A 25898-nucleotide genomic window follows, 5' to 3' on the forward strand; every position below is an offset into this window, starting at 1 on the left:
AGGCTGACAGCCAACGATTCTCCATGCTTGTCGATAGCTTCACCCCAGAGATGCGTTACGTACGCTAGAAGATTACCTGTGGACCATTTTGGTTGAAACCCGTACTGACGATCATTAATTAGACAGTGATCTTCTAGGTAATGGATCAGTTGGTTGTTTACAAAGTACTGAGGTGATAGCTATTGGCCGATAATTTGCCGGGTCAGACCGATCCCCTTTTTTGGGAACCGCTTGCACATTAGCTCTTCACCAAGCCTCCGGCGCACATCCCGAAGAGAGAGAAAGTTGGAACAGGCGCGTTAACACAGGAGACAGCTCCGCCGCGCACTTCTTCAGCACAATGGCTGGTATTCCATCGGGACCGCTAGCTTTTCGTATATCGAGTGATTGCAGCTCCGCACGCACATCACGTTGCCATCAGGCAACTGACATCAAAATCATTTGATGTCAGGCATCGTGTGGCCACATGAAGGTATTGTTGGTGGCTGCGCACTACAATCATCGATCACAGAGTTGTCGGCAAAGAGTTTAGCCAGGAGGTCGGCTTTCTCCTGCGGACTGTGAGCTAAGGATCCGTCCGGATTTCTGAGCGGTGGCAGCGAAGGTTGGCAGAAATTGTTTTGCACAGACTTGGTCAGACGCCAGAAGCTACGGGAGCCCCTAGGATGCGAAATAAGGTCATGACCAATCTGTACAATGCGCTGTGCATTCGCTCTCGTGTATGCCTTCCTACAGGACTTGGAATTTTTATTGTAGTTTGCTTTCAGTGAGTCAATGTTAGATGCCCCGCTAATGCTTAGATGACACAGCGTCGGCACATTCACGAGTGAACCAACGGTTACGCGTGCCCCTATTGATGAGATCTGAGCTAGGAATGTAGTATTCCATTCCTAACATGATCTCATCAGCAACAGCAGCGGCACTAGCTGTCGGGTCATTCCCACTGAAGCAACGTTCCTTCCAAGGGACTGACGCATAGTAATTTTTTTTATTTTTTTTATTTTATTTATTTTAAGGACCACTAGTAGCTACTACATGTTTTAATGACAAACGTAAAACAATTTAGTGAAAATAGCTAACATGTGAAGCTTTTTAAAGTAGCCACAACAATTAATCGCGCATACCGTCCCAATCTGCCGACTTATAGTGCCAAACGCGACGTTTGCATACCGCTGATGGCGGCAGCTTAGCCTGTGGCACTTTGGTAGATATAAGGCCGTGATCCGAAGAACCAAGTGGAGCTTGAACCACAACCTGATATTCCACCGGGTGAGAAGTCAGCAAAAGATCCAGTAGAAAAGGCGCTTGCCCATCAATGTCTGGGATCCTGGTGGGCTGATCAACCAGTTGGGTCAAGTCGTGTGTGAGAGCAAAAGCATGAGCAGTTCTTCCAGCATGGTCAGTTTTGAGGGATTTCAACAATGATTCATGGTGAGCATTAAAATCCCCCAAAAACACCAATTCCGCGTTAGGAAACTGCTCTTGCGCAGCATCTGCCACCCGACTAAAATGGTCAAATAATCAGCTTGTCTCCAAGTCACCATTGTGGGATCTGTAGAGGCACACGTAGACTCGACTCTGACGAACCAGGTCCACACGTACCACCAACATGGAGAAGGAGGGGTCCTCCAAGCAGCGCAATCGGTGACAACAAACATCCGCCCTGACGAACAAGCATACTCCGGCTTTCGCTTTAAAAGATTCTTCAAGCATGTAGCCGGGATAGTTAAGATAGCTGGTGTCGGCAGGGCGGAGTATTTGCGTCTCCGTGAGAAACAACATTGCTGGCCGTGCTGTCTCGAGATGGTGGTGGACAGCGTTGAGGTTAGCGTGGAGTCCTCGGATGTTAGAGAACTCGACCTTAAACAGCGTGGGTATGGTGGGGGTGTGCACCGCTGAACGACCGTTATTTCTTATTTGCGCTACCATTTGGAAAAATAAGGAAGAGACGTGAAGCGAGCGACGTATTGCCACGATAGGGATGGGCAAAGTATGGAGGCGTGTTTTCCCAAATGTTTGCCAAAAAGGAAAATATACTGATCCGCCGGACGGAAGGGCCCCCGAATCCCCCCGGAAGTGGCCGCCGGGACCCCACCTTCCGGTCACCAACCGGCACGACGGTCCACCCCGAGATTATGCGTGGCCTGGTGGGGCAGTCTCGCGAGCTGGTTAGGCACGCTCGGGCCCCTGTACTATGCCACGGGCGGCCAGCGGAACAGCCGTTTCTTCAGGTCTCCCTGTCCGGCAGGTCAATATAGTTTCCCCCGGCATTGGTTCAACAGCCGTCTCCACCGGACCAACACCCATCGCGGCAATACTCGCTCGGGCACTGGCTGTACGCTGGCTGACCTCGAAACGCGGCTGCAAGACACTTCACGAGTTTTTCACCATGCGTACGGTGGTAACAAGCCAGGCGGATATTAGCATCCTACCACCAGATGAGCAGATGGTCGCTCAGATATCCCTTAGTCGCCTCTTACGACACCCATGGGAAAGAGAGGGGCAGTGAAATGTATTCTTTCTCCGTCACTGCACGGATAAGATTGGTCTCCGTTGACTTTTTATTGATGAAACCATGTTGTTTCTCATTTAAGATAGATCGTAATATGGGTAAGATTTGATCGTATATAAGTTTTTCAAATAATTTGGCTAAAGTGCATAATTTAGATATAGGTCTATAATTTTCTATATTATGTTTATTACCCGATTTATAGATAGGAGTAATAAAGCACCGTTTCCATATACTAGGTATCACACGTAAGTGTAAAGATTTAGAAAAAAGTAGAGAAATCGAAAAAGCAAGTGTGTCATTACACATCTTAAGAAAATAAGGGGGTTATGTAATCAGGGCCAACCGCTTTCCTAATATTCAATTTTTTAAGATATATTTGTACGATTTGGGGATTTATTTCAATGGAAGAAATAGAAATTGAATCATAAGTTTAATAATCTCAATAACAGATTAGTTTCGTCCTGATTTTGTGTCTGAAATGCAGATTTGAAATATTCATTAAACAAGGAACCGATTTGTTCCCCATTAGATGCCGATTTACTCCCGAGAAACATTGTATCAGGAAATTCATTGGAGGATTTTTTTGATTTCACAAAGGTCCAAAAAAACTTACTATGGTGTAAAATTATATTTTCAGAATCAAATACAAAGTGATCATAACACTGAAGTTGAATTATTTTCTGTCTATCTCTTAAAATACTAAATGTATTATAATAATCCCTTATTCTACCATAAATTTTCCATTTTTTGTGAAATTTAAGTTTCTCCTTAACTATTTTAATAAGAGATTTTGAATACCAACAGGGATATCGTAAATTGTTAACATTTAGCTTTTCAGGTACGTAGTCACAGATAATATGATCAATCGTATCATAGAAAACAATGACTGCTGCTTCTAAATCCAAATAATTGAGTAGAATGAACCAATGAATTTCGCTTAAATTGTTATTGACAAATTCGTAATCTGCAGCGCGAAATAATCGTGTTTTTTGAGGTAAGCACCGTAGTATTTCCTTGTGTTCCAAAGACATTCGCGCTTCTAACGCAGGGTGATGACTGTCTTCTAGAACTAAAGGCTTAAATCTAGATACCTATTATTAACATTAGGGATGCAATTGTATTGATTAAAATCATTAATATTTAAAAATCTGTAAAGAGAAAAAACTAAATCATTATTCAAATCAAAATTAAGCATATTCATAACAGAATCATCGCATTCCCATTTTGCTGTCGATATATTAAAGTCACCCATTATTAAATAAGTGTCGTCAGATTTATTAGTGAATTCATTAGAGACATGCTCAAAAAACGTACACAGTGCATCAAACTGAAATTCTCACCTCACTGATCTTCTCAATTAGTGGTATTTCCGCCTCCATACTCCTCAATATGGCGGCCATCCTCTCCAGTGACATTGAAAAACCGACGGACGAGCACGTCAAGTTGGCGTTGTCGTGGGCCTTTTCAGCTCGAGCTACCTTCCAAAACTCCTCGACCAGATTGTCGTACCTGTCATCAAATAACAAAGTTTCCCAGTTGATGACAGCTTCCAGTCTCAATTCCTGCATTATTTATTTATTTGAAAAGAAAACGAAACTTCTATTTTGAAGTACTTTCGGGCTGTATACTTTTTGTACAATTACGTGTATGTAGTTAAAGTGTTTACTTAAAAAAAAGTCTTATATTTTAATAGTTCGTATTTTGGAGGGGTCAGTATTTTATTTTTAGTCATAGTTATTACAAGCTAGACTTTCTTACTAATATAAGAACAAAACAATCGTAGATCAGTTAGTTGTATACGGCAGCGGCCCCCGTACCTGCCGCCGGCAGCGATGAGGTTCTTGGAGCGATGCTTGAGCGGGCGCGGCTCGGCGCTCGCGACGCACATCTGCCAGAACACGCCGCTGTGCTGCGTCGCGTTGTACGCCAGGAACGGCGCCACTGTTATTGCTACCTGGGGAACATTCTTCTGGTGGTAGAGCTTCGTGACTGGTGTTAGAGCTTTGCGCAAGCTCATCTGGGTAGGTACCACCCACTCATCAGATATTCTACCGCAAAACAGCAGTGCTTGGTGTTGTTGTGTTCCAGTTTGAAGGGTGAGTGAGCCAGTGTAATTACAGGCACAAGGGACATAACATCTTAGTTCCCAAGTTTGGTGGCGCATTGGTGATGTAAGCGATGGTTAACATTTCTTACAATGCCAATGTCTATAGGCGTTGGTGACTACGTACCATTAGGTGGCCCATATGCTCGTCCACCTTCCTATTCTATAAAAAAAATCCCAAATAATATTTTTGTTTGTTTGTTATGCTTTCACATTTTAACTAATCCACCGATCATGAAATTTTGAATACAAATTGCCAGGTACTGAAAAGGACATGGGGGTATCTAACACACCTCCTTCTCCCACCCTCGCGAAGTCACTGGCTGAAACTAGTGAAGGTATAAATGACAAACTCACGTCACATCCTAATGCGACAGCTTTAGTGCAGACGGCTTCTAGCTGTTGTATTGCTTTCTCCAATTCGTCGCCCCATTTATTCCTGTCGACAAAACTCACTAACTCGTGTAAGATTTCGACAGAAACGTCCGCTTCCATCAGACGCAACATGTTCGTTATGTCGCGATTCGTTACGCAGAGTGTCGTGAGATGCGTTTGAAGCTGGAGACTTGTTATGCGTCCTGTTAATAAAATAAATTTTGTAATCTTCGACCGAATGTGTATTAAGCCTTGGGCCGGAATATATAAAAAAAAAGAAAAGCGCGTCATAGAAGAATATTATTTTTGGCGCGAAGTTTGGGTGCTTAGAACATACAATTACGTTATATTTTTTATTTTAGTTGGTTTTTGTCAGCATTTAAAGTACTTAATGATTGTTTTGTTTGTTATTTGTTTATTTTTAATTATAAAGTCAAATACTTACATATATATGTATTATTTAAAAAAAAAGTCATGTTCACTTTTGGTTAGTATGAACAATATAATTTACTTATAAATTTTAATTATTAATAAATTATTATTCCTTACTTATGAATGTTCTCCGTTGAGTTTTTAGTTAAGCACTGATCTCTCTTTCTGTCTTCATTGATTTGACATTAGAAAGAAGAAGACACAGCACTTGAACTAATCACTCCCTAAACAGTATACATAGGTAAATTTGAAACAAGTCATAAGGGAGATGAATATCTTAGTTCACAAAGTTGATGGCGCATTGGCGATGTAAGGGATAGTTAATATTTCTTACAGTTTTTATGTCTATGGACAGTGGTTGCCGTTGGTGACCGTTTACCATCAGGTGACACATTTGCCCATCCGTCTACTTAAAAAAAAAACTTACATGATGAGAAATTGGTTTTAGTTATCCCCAACTAAAAAAAATTGGAGACCTTCTAGACACATACAACACGTCCAAAGTTCCGACATACCTAAACTAACGTCCATCAATACAGGGTATATAGCCACGTGCTTATCCAAGGGGACGCCGCATGACAGGAGCAGAATCTTGAGCAGCTCCGTGTGGTTCAGCTGTATCGTTACTTTGAGGGTACTTTCTATTGCTGCCCTACTGGCTACGACTAAAAGTTCCGCATCCGGCCAAAGTGTATCTGAAAATAATGTATATGGGCTAATTATATATTAACTCTCTCGTTGATCTATTGGCTAGCTTATGTGGGTTCAAATCCTTAAGTCTTGGATTCAAAGCCCAGATAAGTTTTGCACTGCTATGCCTCAGAACGTAAAGCCGTTGGTCCTGCGTTTGACCGGATGTGTCAGATTGTCTTGCCATCGGATTATAAAAGTGAGGGTATAGGGCACATGGTGCGTACGTACTTGTGCACTATAATAAATGTCATCGTATTCTTGATGATTAATCGCCATAACTAAAGTCAACCAGGAGGACATAAATAGGAATAGAAATAATCAAAGCCATTCGTTATTATTAACAAAACTAGTGGCGGGGAGGTATACAGGCAGCAGAAGCAGCTGGCGGCAGTTTGTAGGGTGATTTTTTTTAAGTCTAAGAGACAAATATTGTTTACCTGTCTTAGGAGTTACGATATCGAAGGCACATTCGATTATTTCCCGGGGATGAAAACCTTTGATCGTCCTCTCAGTTTCTCTGTACACTCTATCAACGACGTAACGACGCATGTATTTTGTACCGGAATGTGCTGTGTATCTGGAAAGAATAAATCTCTAGTAAGATTTCATTGGAACCTTTTATCGGAACAGGTCTTTACTCAAAAATGGGACATTTGACAAGCTTCAGTTTTTTACTGGTGGTAGGGCTTTATGCAAGCTCGTCTGGGTAGGTACCGCCCACTCGTCAGATATTCTACCGCAAAACAGCAGTACTTGGTATTGTTGTGTTCCGGTTTAAAGGGTGAGTGAGTCAATGTAATTACAGGCACGAGGGACATAACATCTTAGTTCCCAAGGTTGGTGGCGCATTGGCGATGTAAACGATTAATTTTCTTTTTTTTACAATGCCATTGTCTATGGCCGTTGGTGACCACATACCATCAGGTGGCCCATATGCGCGTCCGCCTACCTATACAATAAAAAAAAATTCAAGTCATATAGTTATTGGGACATGCACGTTAAACCATTAAATTACGCTAGCTTCTCAATATAGATAAGAGTTAAGTATAATATTAACTCAATGTAATTTTTAACTAAGTTAACAAGAAATTAAAAGCTATTTACAAACATATATAATAAGTTGTATCTTACCTAGCAAATGGTAATCTTAAATCGTGAGGCAAGTGACACACTGAGCCCGATGAAGTCATGACCCTGGTAGCGTTCGGGTACTGGTCCCAGCGGGTAGCGCGGGGCGTTAACAGCGGCGGAGAAAACTCGGACGCGCCATGGCTTTGGAAAACCTAAAAAATCAGTTACTGTTCGGTGAAAACTTTCACCTAAATAGACTCCTGCATATTAGATTTATTTTTTCGTCGAGAATTGACAAAAGCTGCCCGGATTCTTGATATTGGCGACTTACACTCCCCTGCCTCGAAAGTCAAGTAAAGCTGTTGTTCTTTCGCCTGAACTCTTTCCGGTCGTTTCGGATTAATCATACACCTGTGTTCGCGCACACTTATGTACTATAATGTCCCGCGTAGTTGATTAGGCACTATGAGAATGGCCATCGGAAATCGACTGGCCTCACTGTCTTATCATATTATATGCTTAAATATTTACTCTGTGGCCTTTCTAAGAGCTTATAGTGTCTTCACACCAGTATTAATTAAAATTAGTAAAAGAGTTTCGCAGTTATACATTAATATAAGTTTTAAAATTTTAATTATTATAAAATTAAAAACATACAATTTTGTGGTTGACTTGCCTTGATAACAACATCTTTGATCCCAGCAACGTAATCCATGGGTTTACTCTTTATTGCACTGTGATATGTGAAGTCTTCAGCTGGTGAAGTTTTCTGATCGAGGCAGGCCGCGACCAGTCTCTGATAACCCCTCGATCCTCGCTCACTTAACGTGTGTGACAGGAGACCGGATAACGCGAGTTCTGGAACTGCTCTCGGAACGTGTTCTGAAGCGAGCAGCTCTGCGCTTGTTGGTCGGACACTAGCGTCGTGATCCAATAACCATCTGCATAGTTAATTATAATTTATGTTATGTAGTTGTGAACTTTATAAGGATTTTAATTTTAATAAGCACTTGAAACATATTTTACAGAATCACATCAAGTTTAAATCTACCATCGGCTCCAAATGCAGATTCTACCGAAAAGAAACGGCAAGAGACTAGTAATTATTTTACGCCATTTCAATTACAAAGTTATGTCAATCAATTACAATGAAATTTATACGGTGTTTAAATAAACTCGCAGGGCTATATTACTTACATCATCAAAACAATTTTTTTTCAACGAATCTTTGCAAAACTTAAAAGATTTAGGTTAGGCATAAGGTGGAAAATAACATTTTAGTTCCTAAGGTTGGTGGCGCATTGGTGATGTAAGGAATGGTTAATATTTTTTACAGCGCCCATAGAGGGCGGTGGTGACTTCTTACCATCAAGTGGCCCATCTGCTCACCAATTTTTATTTTATATTATATACAACATACCTTATAACATGTATTTGCTTGGAATTCTCTTCCGTTTCGAAATCTTTTGGCATTGTGACTTCCCTCTTCCTGAGGTTAGTCAGTACTATATACCTCTCCGTGCCAGTTACGAATGGGGCGTTAAACATTTCGAATAGGATAATACCAAGGGAATAAATATCGACTTTCTGGTTGTATATCACTTTGCTCGCTGACTGCTGTAGTTCTGGAGCTACATAGAGAGCGGTTCCGACCTGGAATAATAAAGGCTCATAAATAATATTTTTGCAGCTTGTAAATATCAAATCTATCAGCTATTAACTGGGTTAATACATTTTTCGGAGTATTTCTAAAGATATCGTTATTGTTTATAAAATAACAAAATATTTTTATATAACGCGGAAGTCCGACGAAAGACGAAAGTCGAAGATATTGGGAAGCGTATATTGGGAAGCGTATCAAGATTAAAGTGAAGATGGGCTGGACACTTGGCCAGACGAGAAGGCGGAAGGTGGACTAAAGTCGTCACGGAGTGGTGGCCTAGAGAAGCAAAAAGGCCAGTGGGCAGACCACCCGCCCGATGGTCAGACGATTTTAGGAAAATGGCGGGTGCTCAATGGATGCGACTAGCACAGGACCGGGAGAATTGGCGCACCTGTGAGGAGGCCTATGTCCTAATAAATATGAAGCTAATAACGGTTGCCGTTCACCGTCCATTGTTAGAATAAATCACACAAGTTCTATTTTTACAAAATTAATAAATACCAAAATATATTTATATAAAGTAAGACAAGTTGTTCTTATTGAATGCAATAACAAATGAGCATTGAACAAGTAAAACAATAAATATGACACTATACTGTCATCGATAACAAGACTTATTCATCGCCTCGGCCTAAAATACAAGTATTAATTACTCTCTTTATTAACATTATATATAGACTTGATAAAGTAAAGCTTTGCACTTTATACTGTGTGAATCTATACTAATATTATAAATGCGAATGTACCTCTGTCTGTTTTTTTTTTATATACAATAGGAAAGACGAGCATATAGGCCACCTGATGGTAAGTGGTCACCAACGACCATAGACATTGGCATTGTAAGAGATGTTAACCATCGCTTACATCATCAACCTTGGGAACTAAGATGTTATATCCTTTGTGGCTGTAATTACACTGGCTCACTCACCCTTTAAACCGGAACACAACAATATGAAGTACTGCAGTTTTGCGGTAGAGTATCTGATGAGTGGGTGGTACCTACCCAGACGAGCTTGCACAAAGCTCTACTACCAGTGAACGCTTTCACGGCTAAACCACTAAACCGATTTTGATGAAATTTGGTATGGAACTGTAATGTATGGGGTAGTTTTAGAATATTACTTTTATGACTGTGGGTAATTGTAAACCCATGTATGGTGGTCTCTCGCAATTAAACGCTTAACCGAATGGACGTCTTTTATTGCGCTCAGTAATTATCCTCAAATAATTATCAATAATATTATATATTATTCACATATTCAACAGTGGCGACGAGTAGTAAAGAAACTACGTGTGTGACGCATCGTTTTTATTACTATGTCGATGGGAAAACTGAAACACTTCGACCTTGGCAAGGACGATTGGAATTTGTATGTGGATCGGTTGGAACAGTATTTTATTGTTAACGATGTGAAACCGGCGATACGAGTAGCGACACTGATAACGGTGATCGGAAGTGACGCGTACGAACTGATGGTGAATTTATGTACACCAGTCAAACCATCTGCGAAAAGCTATGAAGAGCTGGTGGATGTTATGCGACGCCATCTTCAACCAAAACCGAGTGTATTGGCGGAGCGGTTCAAATTCAGACAAAGAGTGCAACGTCATAATGAGTCCGTGGCGGAATATGCGGCGGCATTAAAGAAATTGACGAAACATTGCGGTTTTTGTTCGGAAACATTATTGGATAATTTGAGGGATCAATTTGTATGTGGTATTAACAGTGACTGTATCCGTCAAAGAATGTTTGCGGAGGATAATATAACGTTCGATTCGGCGTTTAAACTCGCGGTGACAATGGAAGCTGCAGAGGCGGATGCAGCCTTGGTAGAAGGTCGTACCAGGAGATTAGGTGACGGCGTATCAGAGGCGGAGGAATCTATAAACCAGATTACGTCCAGGAGAAGAAGCACAGGGAAACATCTACAAAAATATATGAAAGTAGGAACGCGAGAACCGGTTTTAAGCAGTGGTACAAGCCTCACAAGCGGAGCGATAATTAGCAGGCGGAGCGATAATAATATGAATGACTTCGCACGACAAAAGAAGGGAACGACTTTTAAACAAGTGTGTGACGTTTGTGGTGCAAATCATCAAGTAAATCGGTGTAAATTTAGACTTTATTTATGTCGAGTTTGCAACGAACAAGGTCATTTAAAAAAGGTTTGCCCAGTACTACAAAATCAGGTGTCATTAAACATCGTAAAAGATGATAGTTCCGTATGCACAGAAAACGAAGGCTCGGGCAGTGAGGAGGTAAACAATTTTTCTATAAGTAGTTATTTAAAAAAATTTGCACCATACACAATTAGTATCAATATTGATAAATGTGTTCTTTGTATGGAAATAGACACGGGCAGTGCGATATCATGCATTAGTTATAATTGCTATAAGAAATATCTGTCACATAATTTAATTCGAAAGTGTGATTTAAATTTACGCTATTATACTGGAGAAATTGTAAAACCCGTTGGTAAGATAAGTCCTATAGTTAATTACAAAAATAAAAGAAAATCGTTGGATTTATTTATTATAAAAGATGCAAAAACGAATCTGTTAGGCAGGCATTGGATTAGCGAGTTACAGATCGAGATTCCTATTATGAATTGTAATAGTATTGATTTTAATTCCAAGCTGTTTAATTTTAATGAATTCAGTTCCAGATATTGTGAAGTGTTTTCGGACGGGCTGGGACGATTCAATGGTGGAACGGTTGGTTTTCGGTTGCGACCCGACGCGAAGCCGGTGTTCATGCGCGCACGACCGCTCGCTTACGCACTTCGCGAGCCTGTGGAGCGGGCGCTGGATCAGCTGGTACGGGATGGAGTGATCACGCCGGTTACTACATCTGACTGGGCTACACCGATCGTACCGGTAATGAAAAAGGACGGCACAATACGCGTATGTGGTGATTTAAAATTAACATTAAATAAGTGCTTGGAGGTGGATCGTTTTCCTTTACCGAGAGTCGAGGATCTGTTAGTTAAATTACACGGGGGTATCAAATTTACTAAGTTAGATCTGTCTCAGGCCTATGCACAACTTGAACTTGATGAATCAAAAAAATACACTGTAATAAACACTCACAAGGGCTTATTTAGGTATAATAGACTGATTTATGGTTTGGCTTCGAGTCCAGGTATTTTTCAAAGATTGTTAGAACAACTATTTTCGGATATGCCTCGAGTGGGTGTTTTCCTAGATGATGTGATAATTACCGGGGAGGACGACCAATCACATTTAAAAACACTTCACGAGGTATTTAATCGATTACAAAAATATGGTTTAAAAATTAAAAAAGATAAGTGTACGTTCTTTGCCGACTCTGTTACATATTTAGGCTTTGTAATTAGTAAAGAAGGGGTTCATACATGCCCAAATAAGATTGAAGCAATTCAGAAGGTTCGCATACCGAATAATGTATCCGAATTGCGCTCATTTTTAGGATTAGTCATGTATTACGCTAGATTTGTTCCAAACATTAGTACAATTTTAGCACCATTGTATATTTTATTAAAAAAGCAAAAAAAATATGAATGGAATACAGAAAGTAATATAGCTTTTAATAAGGTTAAGCAATTGTTAACATCTAGTGAAATTTTAGCACATTATTCACCTGACTTACCCTTAATTCTAACAACTGACGCTAGTAGTTATGGAGTAGGGGCTGTAATTTCACATATAACCGCTAAAGGGGAGCGATCTATAGCTTATGCGTCTCGGGTGCTTAATGCTGCTGAGAAATCGTATGCTCAAATAGAAAAGGAAGCTTTAGCTATTATTTATGGCATTAAAAAATTTCACACGTACTTATACGGAAGGAAATTTACGTTACGCACGGATCATAAACCGTTGGTAGCTATTTTCGGTGATAAACATGGTATCCCTACAATGGCGGCTAGCAGAATGCAACGGTGGGCCGTTATTTTAGCTGGTTATAATTATAATATTGAATACGTTCAAAGTAATAAGAACGCGGCCGATGCTTTATCTAGATTTCCAACGGGAGAAGGGAAACTACAAGTAGAGGAGAAAACTTACGTTAATTTCATACAAATTTTTTTACCTATAACACGGAAGACAGTAGTAGAACATCAGAATAAGGATAACATACTTAAGAAAGTAATTTTATACTTACAATCCGGGTGGTCCAAGGCGTGCGACGATGAAGATCTTAAGCCATATTTTGTACGTCGTAATGAATTGTATTTAGATGCGGGGTGTATAATTTGGGGATACCGCTTAGTAATACCTAAATCATTAACATCTGAGTTGCTAAAGGAAATACACGTTGGTCATTTAGGTATAGTAAAGATGAAGAGCATTGCACGTAGTTACGTTTGGTGGCCCGGTATCGACGCCGACATTGAACGCACTTGTAATGAGTGTGTTACTTGTGCGATGGAAAACGCAGCACCAGCGAAAGCTCCGATCAAGCCATGGCCTTTTATTCCGGAGCCATGGTCAAGAATACACATTGACTTCTTAGGACCGCTTAACGGTAAAACATTTTTAGTTTTAATAGACTCCACATCGAAATGGTTAGAAATTTTTAACATGCCAAATACGACCGCGGCTGCTGTTATTAAAGTTTTACTGGAAACTTTCGCTAGGTTCGGTTTGCCTAAAGAAATTGTTTCGGATAATGGGCCGCCTTTCTCGAGCAAAGAATATGCCAATTTTATGAGGAACAACGGTATTAAAGTTACATTCTCCCCCGTGTATCATCCGTCTAGTAATGGATCAGCGGAAGGCGCTGTTAAGTTGTACAAACGGGCAATAAAAAAGTCGTTAAGGGATGGTTGCGATATCGATGCCGCATTGCAAACCTATTTATTAGCATACAGGAACGTCGATCAAAGTACCACGGGTCTTTCACCTGCCATGATTTTACAACGTAGGCGTATAAGATCAAGACTAGACTTATTGCATAGGGATTGGGCGATGGAAGATAGAGTACGGGAGGTGCAAAATAAGCAAATAGAAAGAGGAAAAGGAGTTATAAGGCAATTTAAACAAGGGGATAATGTCTGGGTAAGGAATTATGGGGAAGGAAACAAATGGTTAAAAGGTAAAATAGATGGTAATTTTGGGTCTCGTAATTACCTCATAGGTAGGGATGACGGTCCACCTATCAAAAGACACGTTAATCAGATTTGATTTATCTACGTCAAAATCGCCACCACAAAACCAAAACATGCCGAGTGATCACCCCATATCTGAGCCACAGCTAGAAATACCGACGACTGAGTCGGCTGAATCATCCAACACGGAACTTATTATTCCACCATCGATTCGTTCCCAGCGCGTTAGGAAACCAGTTGAACGATTTCGATTCGAATTTGATTAGGCAACTAATATTATATAATTTATTTTTAAGTTAGGTTAAGTTAATTCTAAGTAATGTATAAGTAATTAAGGGTGAGGGTGTAATGTATGGGGTAGTTTTAGAATATTACTTTTATAACTGTGGGTAATTGTAAACCCATGTATGGTGGTCTCTCGCAATTAAACGCTTAACCGAATGTACGTCTTTTATTGCGCTCAGTAATTATCCTCAAATAATTATCAATAATATTATATATTATTCACATATTCAACAGGAACAAGCTCGAACAAGGACATAGGTCCTTCCTTGGGGTTCAAGCTAAGGTTGTTTTTACCCAATACCCCCTGGCCTTTTGGGACACGCGTGCAAAGCGGTGGGTGAAAAATAGTTCTATAAAATATTATTAGTTCAATATTAACATAAAACGAAATTACTTTTTTCACACTTACTTTGCCAGTTAATAAACCGTCTGCATCGTCTTGTGAAGTTTCTGAAACAACATCAATGTTATATACTTTTTTTTCTACCTTATTTACAAATAAACAAATTTGCATATAACCTATTCCTATGATAGGAAGCGTAAAGACAAATAAACAACAATCAATGGCATAGTAAGCGTCGGCGTAGTCACGGTAATATTATATACATATCTACAGTATTCCATCTTTATACAAACGATCGGAATGCTAGTAACACCTACGCGACTCGCGTTCGGTATACACTCGTTACAGTGTTCACAACCGTACGATAATTATCGTACAAGTACGATAATTTCATACCTACGATATTTAATTATACGATAATTTCCATTATGATGTAAAATTTGATAATTATACGAACTAATAGAAATTACAATTGTTTTCACTGTCAGCGCCATCTATTGGCTCATTTCTGTCTTAGGAACAATGGCAGCCGCTTCATATCTTGGTTTGATGCGGAGTGTTGGCAGTTAAAATATTTCGCAGGATTAAAACGAAAAAAATTGTACAATGACCTTTTTGTACGATAATGTACGATAATTTTAAGGGCCCTGGCTTTAGATGTGAACCCTGACTCGGCATACAACAGTGTAAATGTGTCGCAGTGATGAACGAACGGTGTGATAATTTAGTATAAGCGATTTCTGAATATTTTAATTTAATTTTATAATTTTATTTCAATTTTAGTAAATTTTCTTTATTAATTCTACTAATAAAAAAACACGACATGTATTTTTATTAAACAATTTATATTTAATTTACAACGAATATAATTTTATTTTTTTTAATTTATAATATAATATTTATAAACGCAAAGTGGAAAGAAACTCACGTATAAAAACACTTATCTCCAGTATTTATGAGCAGTCGGGTCGCGAGTTTACGTACCGCGCGGTACGTAATTTAAAAAATAAGATATATATATATATACAGGTAAATAAAGTAGCAGAGCTGGAATACGCTCAGGTACTGGCGTTTCCATAAGTGCCAATCGTCAGTACTGTCAGTTTTACAATTATAAATCCCTCACCTTCTACTGGGAGTCCTGTGAAAACTTTGGTAGCTAATCCAAAATCACCAATCTTGACATGGTCGTTGGAGTCTAAGAATATGTTGACCGGTTTCAGATCCCTGTGGATCATGCCTTTCTGGTGAACGTGGGCCAGACCTGCGATGGGCAAACATTATACTTATAAAAATGCAACCCTGTCCATTAGATAGAACAAGTGTTATACCAACTCATCACGTGCTTGGCTTGACGTCATCACGTGATCAGCATTTTCGTCGTTTAAGTAAGTAACAGCGTGTAAATGTCCCACTGCAGGGCTAAGGCCTCCTCTCCGTTTTTGAGAAGAAGGTTTGGAGCTTATTCCACCACGCTGCTCCAATGCGGGTTGGTGGAATACACATGTGGTAGAATTTCGATGAAATTAGACACATGCAGGTTTCCTCAAGATGTTTTCCTTCACCGAAAAGCACGAGATGAATTATAAACAGAAATTAAGCAAATGAAAATTCAGAAGAGTTTTTCGTCGTTTCCATGTGCATTATTATGGGACTATACCTAATTGAAAATTATCAAAAGGCGAGTATGAGTTAACTATTGGTCGAGCTGTACTTTTTTAACAATCTCTTTAACTTATTTTATTATGTTATTATTAACCAGGCTCTCATAAATGTTATCCTTTCACAGTCCAGAGTCAACGTCCTATGTGAAAGACCAAAGACTGTGATGTTTGTTAGTTTCTTTACGAATATAACCCAATAATTGTATCTAGGTCTTTTGTGAAGTAAATTAAGTAAGTAAGTAAGTCACTATTATTTATATATATTATTTTATGCTCTCGTTATCAAGAACTTAATGATAAATAGCAGCCCGACTGTCAAAAGTGCTTACACTCTGATGCCAAGGAAAACACCAAGAGCTGATCTCTATCTGATCGTGTGGGATTTTCTGTTCCATCGGATTATAAGATTGAAACAATAAAAAGTGCACGTGTTTGCGCAAGCTTGTGCACTATATATCAGGAGTAGTTTGCTAATATTCCTTGATAAAGTCCACCAAAACCAAAATCAATCAGAAAGACCAACCAGTTACACCAACCTTCCAAGATTTCTCTAAACAGTCTCCAAGCCCTGAAATGCTCTTGATACAAGCCGTTATCAATGGTTTGTCTCAGTGTGTTCTTTTCACAGAACTCCATTTGTATATAGAGCACTTGTTTCAACATCGGTGACGCTAGCGTTGTGTCATCGGATGACGTCTCTTCCGACGTTTTAGAATCCACTTTGAACTCTATTATGCTACTGCTCTCATTTTCTGGACTGTAGAAATTAAGTTAAAATTGTTAATAAACTTAATTATTTAATTTAGCACTTATTAAATTTAAACTTTGTAACTTCGAAAGTTAAGAATGATAACGAAGAAAAAAGTAATTTGAGAGAAATCAAAAACAGCACAACTTGGTTGAACATAGTAAGTATTTGTTATTTTTCCACGTGAAAAATCGACTCAAATAAACTAGAAACATTTAAACCAAATAATCGTAAAGTAATCAATGTCTTAACTTTTGATGGTAGACCTTTGTGAAAGCTCATCTTGTTAGTTATCATCTCACATTCATTTTTATTTTATAAGGAGCAATAGTTTGTAAAGTTGTTCGACGGCTTAAAAGGCGAGTGATTGATTATAATTTCAGGACACAACGGACATAAAATCTTCATTTCTTCGTAGACGTATCAATATATTACCTTTTAGATACTACCGGTATAATGTCACAAAGATAATCTCAATGAGTTGATAAAAACTAATCAAGAAATGCTCACCTGATGTTGAACCAAGGTTCATCATCGTCTGAATCATCCTCGCTGTCTGATGACTCGTCTCTTACTTGAACTGGACCATCTGACATTGACCAGTTTACCTAAAATGATCAGCATTCTACTGGTAGTAGGATTTTTGCAATTTTGTCTGGCCACCCACTCATCAGATATTTACCGCAAAATTACTTTGTTGTAATACTAAGTACTGCTGTTATGTATGTACTGTGCTACTTATGTATGTACTATGTGAGTACTGTGTTACTTATGTATGTACTGTGTGAGCCAAGGTACAGGCACAAGAAACATGACATCTTAATTCCAAAGGTTGGTGGGCCATTGGTGATTTAAGCGATTATTAACATTTCTTACAATGCTAATGTTTATGGACGTTGGTGACCACTTACCATCAGGTGGCCCACATGCTCGTCCTCCTACCTATACTATAGTAAATAAATATATCAGCAACTCAAAAGAAGAATCGCTGAAGAAAATCCAAAACTATACAAGATGCTGTCAGAAAATTTCCTTTTAAATTCAAATTTAATAGCTTCTTATATACTTTATATAGTATCAAAGGCTTATTCTACTATAAATTTTTATTTTCATAAAAATGATTATATTTGTAATCTATGCATTGGGGGCTTAGTATTTCTTAGGGCCCAAGTCCCGTTTTACGTACTATTGAGTTCATCCTCACCTTGACCTCCTGACCCAACTTCGCGACAACATCTTCAAGACTGTCTTTCTTCTTAACTGACCCTTTAACAACATTACTCTCTTCAACATCCGTCTCCGTGATCGTTTCAATCCAAGCATTATAATACCTTACAACGTTCTCATGATTTAAACGTGACAGTAACTTCACTTCTCGTGTGATTTTCTTATTTAATTCAACACTTTTTGGATTCAATTTGACGTGTTTTATCGCGTAAAAACCGCCGTCGAGTTTATTCCTCACCTATAATAACACATCTACGCGATAATTTTTGATTGCTTGATTCCTTTTATTATACATTACTTGATTGATATTACAAATAATAATAATAATATCCTCGGACATTATTTACGGTCATCTGATCCCAAACTAAGCAGAGCTTGTACTATGGAAAGCATACAACTGATATACTACATATACTACTTTTCTTTTGTAAACGAATCCACAACCTTCGGCGTTCCACAACCGTCCCGTCAAATCAATTCATAATTTATGACAAAACACAATAATACACTTAAATAGGTTTCATACATCGTTTGTCTCTGTGATAAGGTTTCAATTTGATTAGCTACGCACTCAATGTCGCATAGGTTGAGTTTTTGTACTAATTCTTAATATTTGAAATATAGGTGATGACACATACAGATAATATTATGACAGAATACGTTTCTATAAAAGAAAGAATAACGTTTTGTGAAACAAATACCCAAAAAAGCCGCCAAGACTTATGGGTGTCAAAAAAGTAAAAATGAATATTTTGTTGTTATAAATAAATAAAATAAATAAATATGAAAGACTTGAAAAAAGTTTATTAATTTAGTTTAACATATCAAAGCATCAAACTACATAAAAATATTATCAATCGGTTACAAAAATAAGTTTACATTTTAACGGCAAAGTTGCATGACGTTACAAATTGAAAAGAAGGGATCACTATTATTATTATTATTACTGTATTGCTTCATTTGCCATGCCAAGAAATAAGTATATAAATAACAGCAAAATTGACTAACCTTTAAAACATCCCCAAAAGCGCCTTTTCCTAGCCAGGCGAGAATTTCGAACTCGACGTTCAAGCGTGAGTGACCATTCACAAGAGTGCTTATTTTATGAATACGTTTGGTACCATCTTCATCCTGAAACACAATTGTTTCAAGATTAATCTTGATATTTTGCGTAATTTCCGAAAAGGATTTTCAACTCAGCCTCACTCAGCTGGCTCTTTTTTCCAAACAGCATTAAACGGGTAATTTAAATCGTCATTATTTGTTTATCACGTGGAAATAAAAAAGTTTCTTTATTCAAAATATATACATTGGAAAAATAGATATATAGAAATCCTGAGGCCCTAGTTTCAAATTCCATACTATTAAATAATGAGCATCTAAGTTTTTAGGAACACAAAATAATACACATTTCCAACAACACCGTTTCGTGTTATATTTGCACCAGGAATCAAGCATCCGATTCTGCAGACTATATTTATTCGATCTTCATCTTAATCTTTCGACCCAACTTATTGTCAGAAAACCTTGCCTGAGCAATTCAGCAAGTCTTCAAGTCTTCAAATTATATTTATTATTGAATAGAAAAATATAAAATATCTCACCTCAGATTCACTATCAGGATCATTATTTTCTTTGGTATGAGGTAGTTTAGTTGGAGTGTCGACTAGAAAACCGTGTTGGACTAATTGGTCTGCTGACCACTGTATATGTTCGTCTTCGGTGAGGCACCTGAAGTTGATCTTGCTATTAAGTACGTTACCTTAATTCTTACATTTGGAAACCATTAATATCGGTAGGCAATATGTAGTAAGTAACAGCCTGTGAATGTCCCACTGCTGGGCTAAGGCCTCCTCTCTCTTTTTGAGAAGGTTTGGAGCTTACTTCACCACGCTGCTCCAATGCGGGTTGGTGGAATACACATGTGGCAGAATTTCAGTGAAATTCGACACAAGCAGGTTTTCCTCACGATGTTTTCCTTCGCCGTGTAGCACGAGATGAATTATAATAACAAATTAAGCACATGAAAATTCAGTGGTGCTTGCCCGGGTTTGAACCCACGATCATCGGTTAAGATTCACGCGTTCTTACAACTGGGCCATATCGGCTTTTTGTTGCAATGTAAAACTTTGATTCACTATGATTGATTTTCTATATCCGGATTCAAGCAATGATTACCTTATGTCAATGTCAAATTACATAACGGATTTGTGGTTTAGTCGATAAATAACAAGTATACCAGAGTAACTTTCGCATTTACAACATAAGGTGATGTTATCAAGTTATATAAATACGTTTATATACTTTTGGCGTCAGCTGATTGCTGCTGAGTAAAATTATTAGCATTGTTGCGTTTCGGTTTAAAGGAGGTTAGTCAGTATATCTAAAGGCACAAAGGACATAACATCTTAGCTCCCAAGCTTTGTAGCGCTTTTGTTATGTAAGGAATGTTTAATATTTTTTACAGCATCATTGTCTATCTGGTAATGGTGATGATCACTTACCATCAGATGGCTCCTTGCATACCCGTCAAACTACTTTACAAAAAAAAAAGTGATTCAAAACATATTATTCAACAGAATATTCCATAACATGCAAAGATTTAGTCTAATTGGTATTTTAATAATTAAATAACCTGTTTACATACCTCGAAAAAAAATCTTTGGCTGAACTCGGAAGGTACGGCGGTATTTCGTGATCAGATTCTTCAGTCACTATAGACAGTAACAACTGCGCCGCTGCATAAATGTCTTGAGATTTTGTCTGTCTAGGTGTAAAAATATTATTAATAAAAAATAGTGGATTTAAGCCTATTAAATATACATATTAATATTTGTATTAAAACTTGATAGGAAATTTCATCTTCTGTCATTTGTAATAAGTAAAAATAAGTAAATAAAATAAAAATAAATAAAATAAAATAAGTAAGGCAAACTGTAAACTAATGAAATGGCTTCCATCATATATTTTGATTAAAATAAGTTAAAGATGGCATTATTACGTTCATGCTATGGTCATGTTATGATATTTTCTCCTTCTGTATACCACCAGCTATCCATCACCATGAAAAGTCCCTCGTAACCAAAACAAAGCAATATATTGCAATTTCGCGGTAAAATAATTGGGTGGGATGGGTGGTTGGTACCTGGTACGGGCTTGTACTACACTTTACCACCAAGAATAAGATAGAGAACCAACTGTCTTTGCTTTTTAACGCCTTCAAACTTTAGTAAATTATAAATAAAAAAAAATATATAAATTCAGTTACATATTTTGTTATTTAAGTTAGACTTTTTTTTGTTACTTAGAGATATAGCTTTTATTTAAATGTTAAGTTAACCTATAATTGGTATATATTTTGTAACACTTTTTTATAAACGCAATAAGAAAATGTATTTCTTAATATATAAATTGGCCTTGTAATAAATAAATATATCTTGTAAAAATATATCTATAAAATTATACAATGATGTTAAATCTTCAAGATTAGAGTTAAAACATACCAATTCAAGAACAGATGGATAAAACTCAATATTTAAAAAAAAAAACAAATATAAATTGGCCAAAGTGTTGTTACTTGCAAATAACCAAACAACTTACCGACCACAATAGTTTTCGCCTTCAATTATTTCACTTAATCTCACATCTAAGCTCGCGCCAACAATTTTAACGATACCACAATCTTCTAAAAACACGGTTTCACTCCGTACATCTCTGTGCAAGACATTAACGCTATGCAATTCCTTCAACGCACCGAACACACCTAAGCCCACGTGCCTTAATAGTTTCAAGCCTTCTAATTTATCACCGAAATTACTGGAATGTTCTTGAAGTTGTTTCAAGGAACTGCCCAAAACAAAATCTCGAAATATATATATTGATTGTTTCGCTGTCCGTTTTGATTCTGTTAACGTTTCAATAGCTGTATATGGCGCTAAAGACGGGTGTTTCAATCGACACATCGCTTTTAAGTCTTTTTCGATGGAATTCAATTGTCGATTTCGTGTTTGGAAATCTGATGCTGGAGAGAGGGTCCACTTCTTCGCGACAACCTGATCCCCATCGTCGTCTATCGCTAGGAATGTTGTAGAACCGTTTGACGAGTGACCTGGTGTAAGAAAGAATTGTGAGTATTCCAGTTGGCTCGATCTGTAGCAGTAAATTACTCTTACTGGCTATGTATGAAAGCTTATTAGTTGTAGGGTTAGCATGTAAAAAATATTTATTATTATTATTTTTTTGTCTATTTTTAAGACAAGCACATGTTATCATATAACTTTACAATTATATTCGTTGTGGCTAAACTTTTAATCTAACATGTTTCCATCATGTATAATTAGAATAGTTACGTCGCGCGGTTTCATCTTCGTTAACCGTTATTACTCCACTTCGTGGGTTGTAGATTGTTAAGGGTTTAACCATCCTCAAAAAAAAATTATTGCTGAAATTTTTATGTGTGTTTGTAATAAAATACATAAATACAATAATATACTTATATATATATATATATATATATATATATATATATATATATATATATATTTTTTTTTTTTTTTTGAGGATGGTTAAACCCTATATTTATTCAATTCACGATGACGAGCCCACGATATTTTTCCAATCGCTAAAGCGCAAGTGTGCAACATACGCTGTAATTCTAACTACACTCACCTATACATTTTCCAATGTATACTTTCTTATTGTTCCTCTGACTGTACCGAAGTATCTGAGTAGCTTTAATGTTGCAAGTACAAGGTATCGACCCTGCACTCCGCTTTGATAGCTTTTTAGCGGGTGATGTTTTATCATCAGCGTAACTGCAAGCAAAATTCACATATTCTTTAAATTCGATTATGGCTTTCAGACCGAATTCAGTCTCGACTACCGTTCTGAAAGAAAGACTATTGCAAAGGACATATTACAGTGAGCATGTTTAACCTCAAATATGACATATTTTTCGAGCTATTTTTTGACATAAGTTTCCTAATGTTATTTTCTTTCAATGCCATGAAAACTCACAGGTGCTTGCCCTGTTCGCTTCCGTTACCTTCGATTAAAAGTTTTCGAGCCAATGGTTCTGATCATCTCGTCGCAGACTTGATAAACAAATACTTACTAAACCAGTTTCGGTACATCGCCCTGACCATTCAAATTATTCAGACTGTCAATGTCACCGCGAAGTGCTTCTTGACGTCGTTGAATTTCATTCTTCATTTTTTGCAGCTTAAAATATAAAAAAAAAGTTTTTATTTTTCAAGACCCTTGACTCAATTAATTAATAATTAGCTGTAAATAAGTTTGTCGCGCATCATCTGTACTATAAAATATATAAATTAACAATAACCATCATAAGAAAAAACTTTAAAAATAAATGTTTTAATGATATACAATACTATAAATAACACGGGTCAGAAATCTAAATACACCTATATTATATAAACAGGCGAACATCAAAAACGTATTTAATTCAAATTATTTTCTTTTACCATTTGAAAAGATTTGAAGAATCTGCCAAAGACTCTGGTTGAGTCTTCATACCGAAAAATAGCTAATTGCCTAAGAAGAGAATATAGGTACAATTCCCTCAATCTAGTAATCCGATGACTGGAGAGAAGCCTGGCGCAGGACCTCGGGATCTGTAGCTTTACAAGCAAGCCACTAGACCAACGAGGTCGACAATTCAAATTATCTTACTATTCTCACCTCTTCATTCTCTCGTACTTGCAAATCATGCATTTTCAATTTTTCCATTTCATCTTTCTTTTTTACCATCTCATCATAAAACGATAAAATGGGTTTATTGTGGTCATGAAGAAATTGCTGTAATAATTAAAATTACATTACAAAATTATAGTAGAATCAACACAAGTCCTAATGTCCGGCCTAATCTTTGGAAAGAAAAGTGATAACGCCATATTGAGTTTTTAAAAAAAAAAACAGGACAGACAAATTGACCACATAGTCAGTTGTCACTATTGTCTCTTTAAGAAATATTAACCGTTCGTCACATCACCAATACACCACCAACCTTGGAAACTAAGATATAATGTCCCTAGTGCCTGTAGTTACACTGGCTCGCTCACCCTTCAAATCAAAACACAACATTACTAATTATTACTTTTAAACGGTTTGGGTCTTGAGATGTTAAAGTAAATATGTAATAAATAATCTCTTTTAATATTATAAACACAAATTAAGCACATGAAAATTCAGTGGTGCTTGCCAGGGTTTGAACCCGCGATCATCGGTTAAGATTCACGCGTTCTTACCACTAGGCCATCTCGGCTTATATATAATAAATAATTCAATCATAATAAATCATAGGAAATTAAAATATTAATAAAAGTAATATCATATGCAACATTCAGAAAAGCAATCAAAATGCAAACATTGATGTCATTAACAATATCAGTATCAATAAACTGATAAAAATTACATTTCCTCATTAGCCGGCTATCAATATTTTTACAGAAAGGTAAATAAATAAAAAACCTTTTATATATTAAACAGATTACTAAGTTTTTTTCAAACAAACTTCAAATCCGGTATCACATTTATTAAGAATTACCACTCAGCCATTTAAGTTTAACCCATATATAAGACACTTGTGTGTAATAAGCTTACATCGATAAATACAAAACTTACTTCTGTATGCTGAGCAAGTTGGAATATCATCACCTCTCCACATTGCTGCTCAGCTAGATTCTCTAAATCTTTTAGCAATTTGTTAGCATTATCATCAGATAATCCTGATACTTTGTTTAGAAGAATTTTTGGTGGTCTGTAAACAAAAAAAAAAATTTAAATAATTTATTATATTTATAAATTCTTTGATGTAAGTTTATAATGTTCCAGATTGTTATTAAACGATAACTACTAACTTATCAGGATAATTATGGCAGCATTGAAATTGTAGTGTCACCCTACAGTGCACACCCTCAGAATTGTTTAACGGTAGCAACGTTAGAAGAACATCTAATGGACGCCATTCATTCCAAACAGCCTTTTTTCTGTTATCCACAACAGCTTCAGCATATATCGCCTGCAAGAACAATTTGAATATTTATTATATTTTTCAAATTATCTAAGAGCTGGATGAAGGATGTTACTGGTATAAACAAAATTAATATAAATGAATGCAATTAAATATAAGTGATTGTTGAAACGCTAAATAAAATAAAACGATTATTTGCTTCTATTTATAATTAATATTATAAATCTAATTAATAAGATTTTACCTGCAAAGCAACCAGTTCGTCATCTTGGCGTTTTTGAGGAGTATCATCGGTCATTTTTTAAGTTTACAAACACACTGCCGATTCAACTGGATAACATTATATATATTTCTTAAAGTTTATATCTAGAATGTTTTTATTTATTATTATTCAAATTAATGATAATTCAGAACAAGAAAATAGTCTGACTTAAAGTAAAACAGAAGCTTTAAGCATAAAACAGTAACAACAGTTTTCTACATGTTTGCAGTTTTAGACTACCATATGACATTGACAACTGACAATTGATGACAACAATGGTAAAGTATCAGGAATACAGTTGACGTTTATAAAAAATATTTTTATACCATCTTATTTCAAAAATAATTAGTTTTTTCTCTTTAACAAATATTTAATATATTTTTTTCACAGTATTAATGTAAAATATATTGTTTATAAAAAAAGATCTTTAGTACATTCGTT

General features: G+C 37.0%; 1 protein-coding gene across 1 annotated transcript in view; it reads right to left on the reverse strand.

Moving 5' to 3' along the window:
• Nucleotides 1-25673, reverse strand: part of LOC126776196 (eIF-2-alpha kinase GCN2) — a 33163-nt gene extending 7490 nt beyond the window's left edge. Inside the window, exons 1-23 of the mRNA XM_050498495.1 lie at nt 25440-25673; nt 25083-25243; nt 24847-24982; nt 23905-24021; nt 23318-23424; nt 22873-23018; nt 21805-22312; nt 20852-20971; nt 19809-19935; nt 19213-19335; nt 18182-18442; nt 17488-17585; nt 16766-16986; nt 15692-15829; nt 14632-14672; nt 8608-8840; nt 7864-8128; nt 7248-7399; nt 6554-6693; nt 5939-6118; nt 4974-5194; nt 4330-4466; nt 3853-4021 (exon numbers count right to left, since the gene is read on the reverse strand). Coding sequence (XP_050354452.1) covers nt 3853-4021; nt 4330-4466; nt 4974-5194; nt 5939-6118; nt 6554-6693; nt 7248-7399; nt 7864-8128; nt 8608-8840; nt 14632-14672; nt 15692-15829; nt 16766-16986; nt 17488-17585; nt 18182-18442; nt 19213-19335; nt 19809-19935; nt 20852-20971; nt 21805-22312; nt 22873-23018; nt 23318-23424; nt 23905-24021; nt 24847-24982; nt 25083-25243; nt 25440-25493 — 3855 coding nt within the window. The 5' untranslated portion in view covers nt 25494-25673. The remainder of the gene's footprint in view (nt 1-3852; nt 4022-4329; nt 4467-4973; nt 5195-5938; nt 6119-6553; nt 6694-7247; nt 7400-7863; nt 8129-8607; nt 8841-14631; nt 14673-15691; nt 15830-16765; nt 16987-17487; nt 17586-18181; nt 18443-19212; nt 19336-19808; nt 19936-20851; nt 20972-21804; nt 22313-22872; nt 23019-23317; nt 23425-23904; nt 24022-24846; nt 24983-25082; nt 25244-25439) is intronic.
• Between the last annotated feature and the right edge of the window lie 225 nt (nt 25674-25898).

This window comes from Nymphalis io, chromosome 19 (genome assembly GCF_905147045.1).
Source record: "Nymphalis io chromosome 19, ilAglIoxx1.1, whole genome shotgun sequence".
Taxonomy (NCBI): Eukaryota; Metazoa; Arthropoda; class Insecta; order Lepidoptera; family Nymphalidae; genus Nymphalis; species Nymphalis io.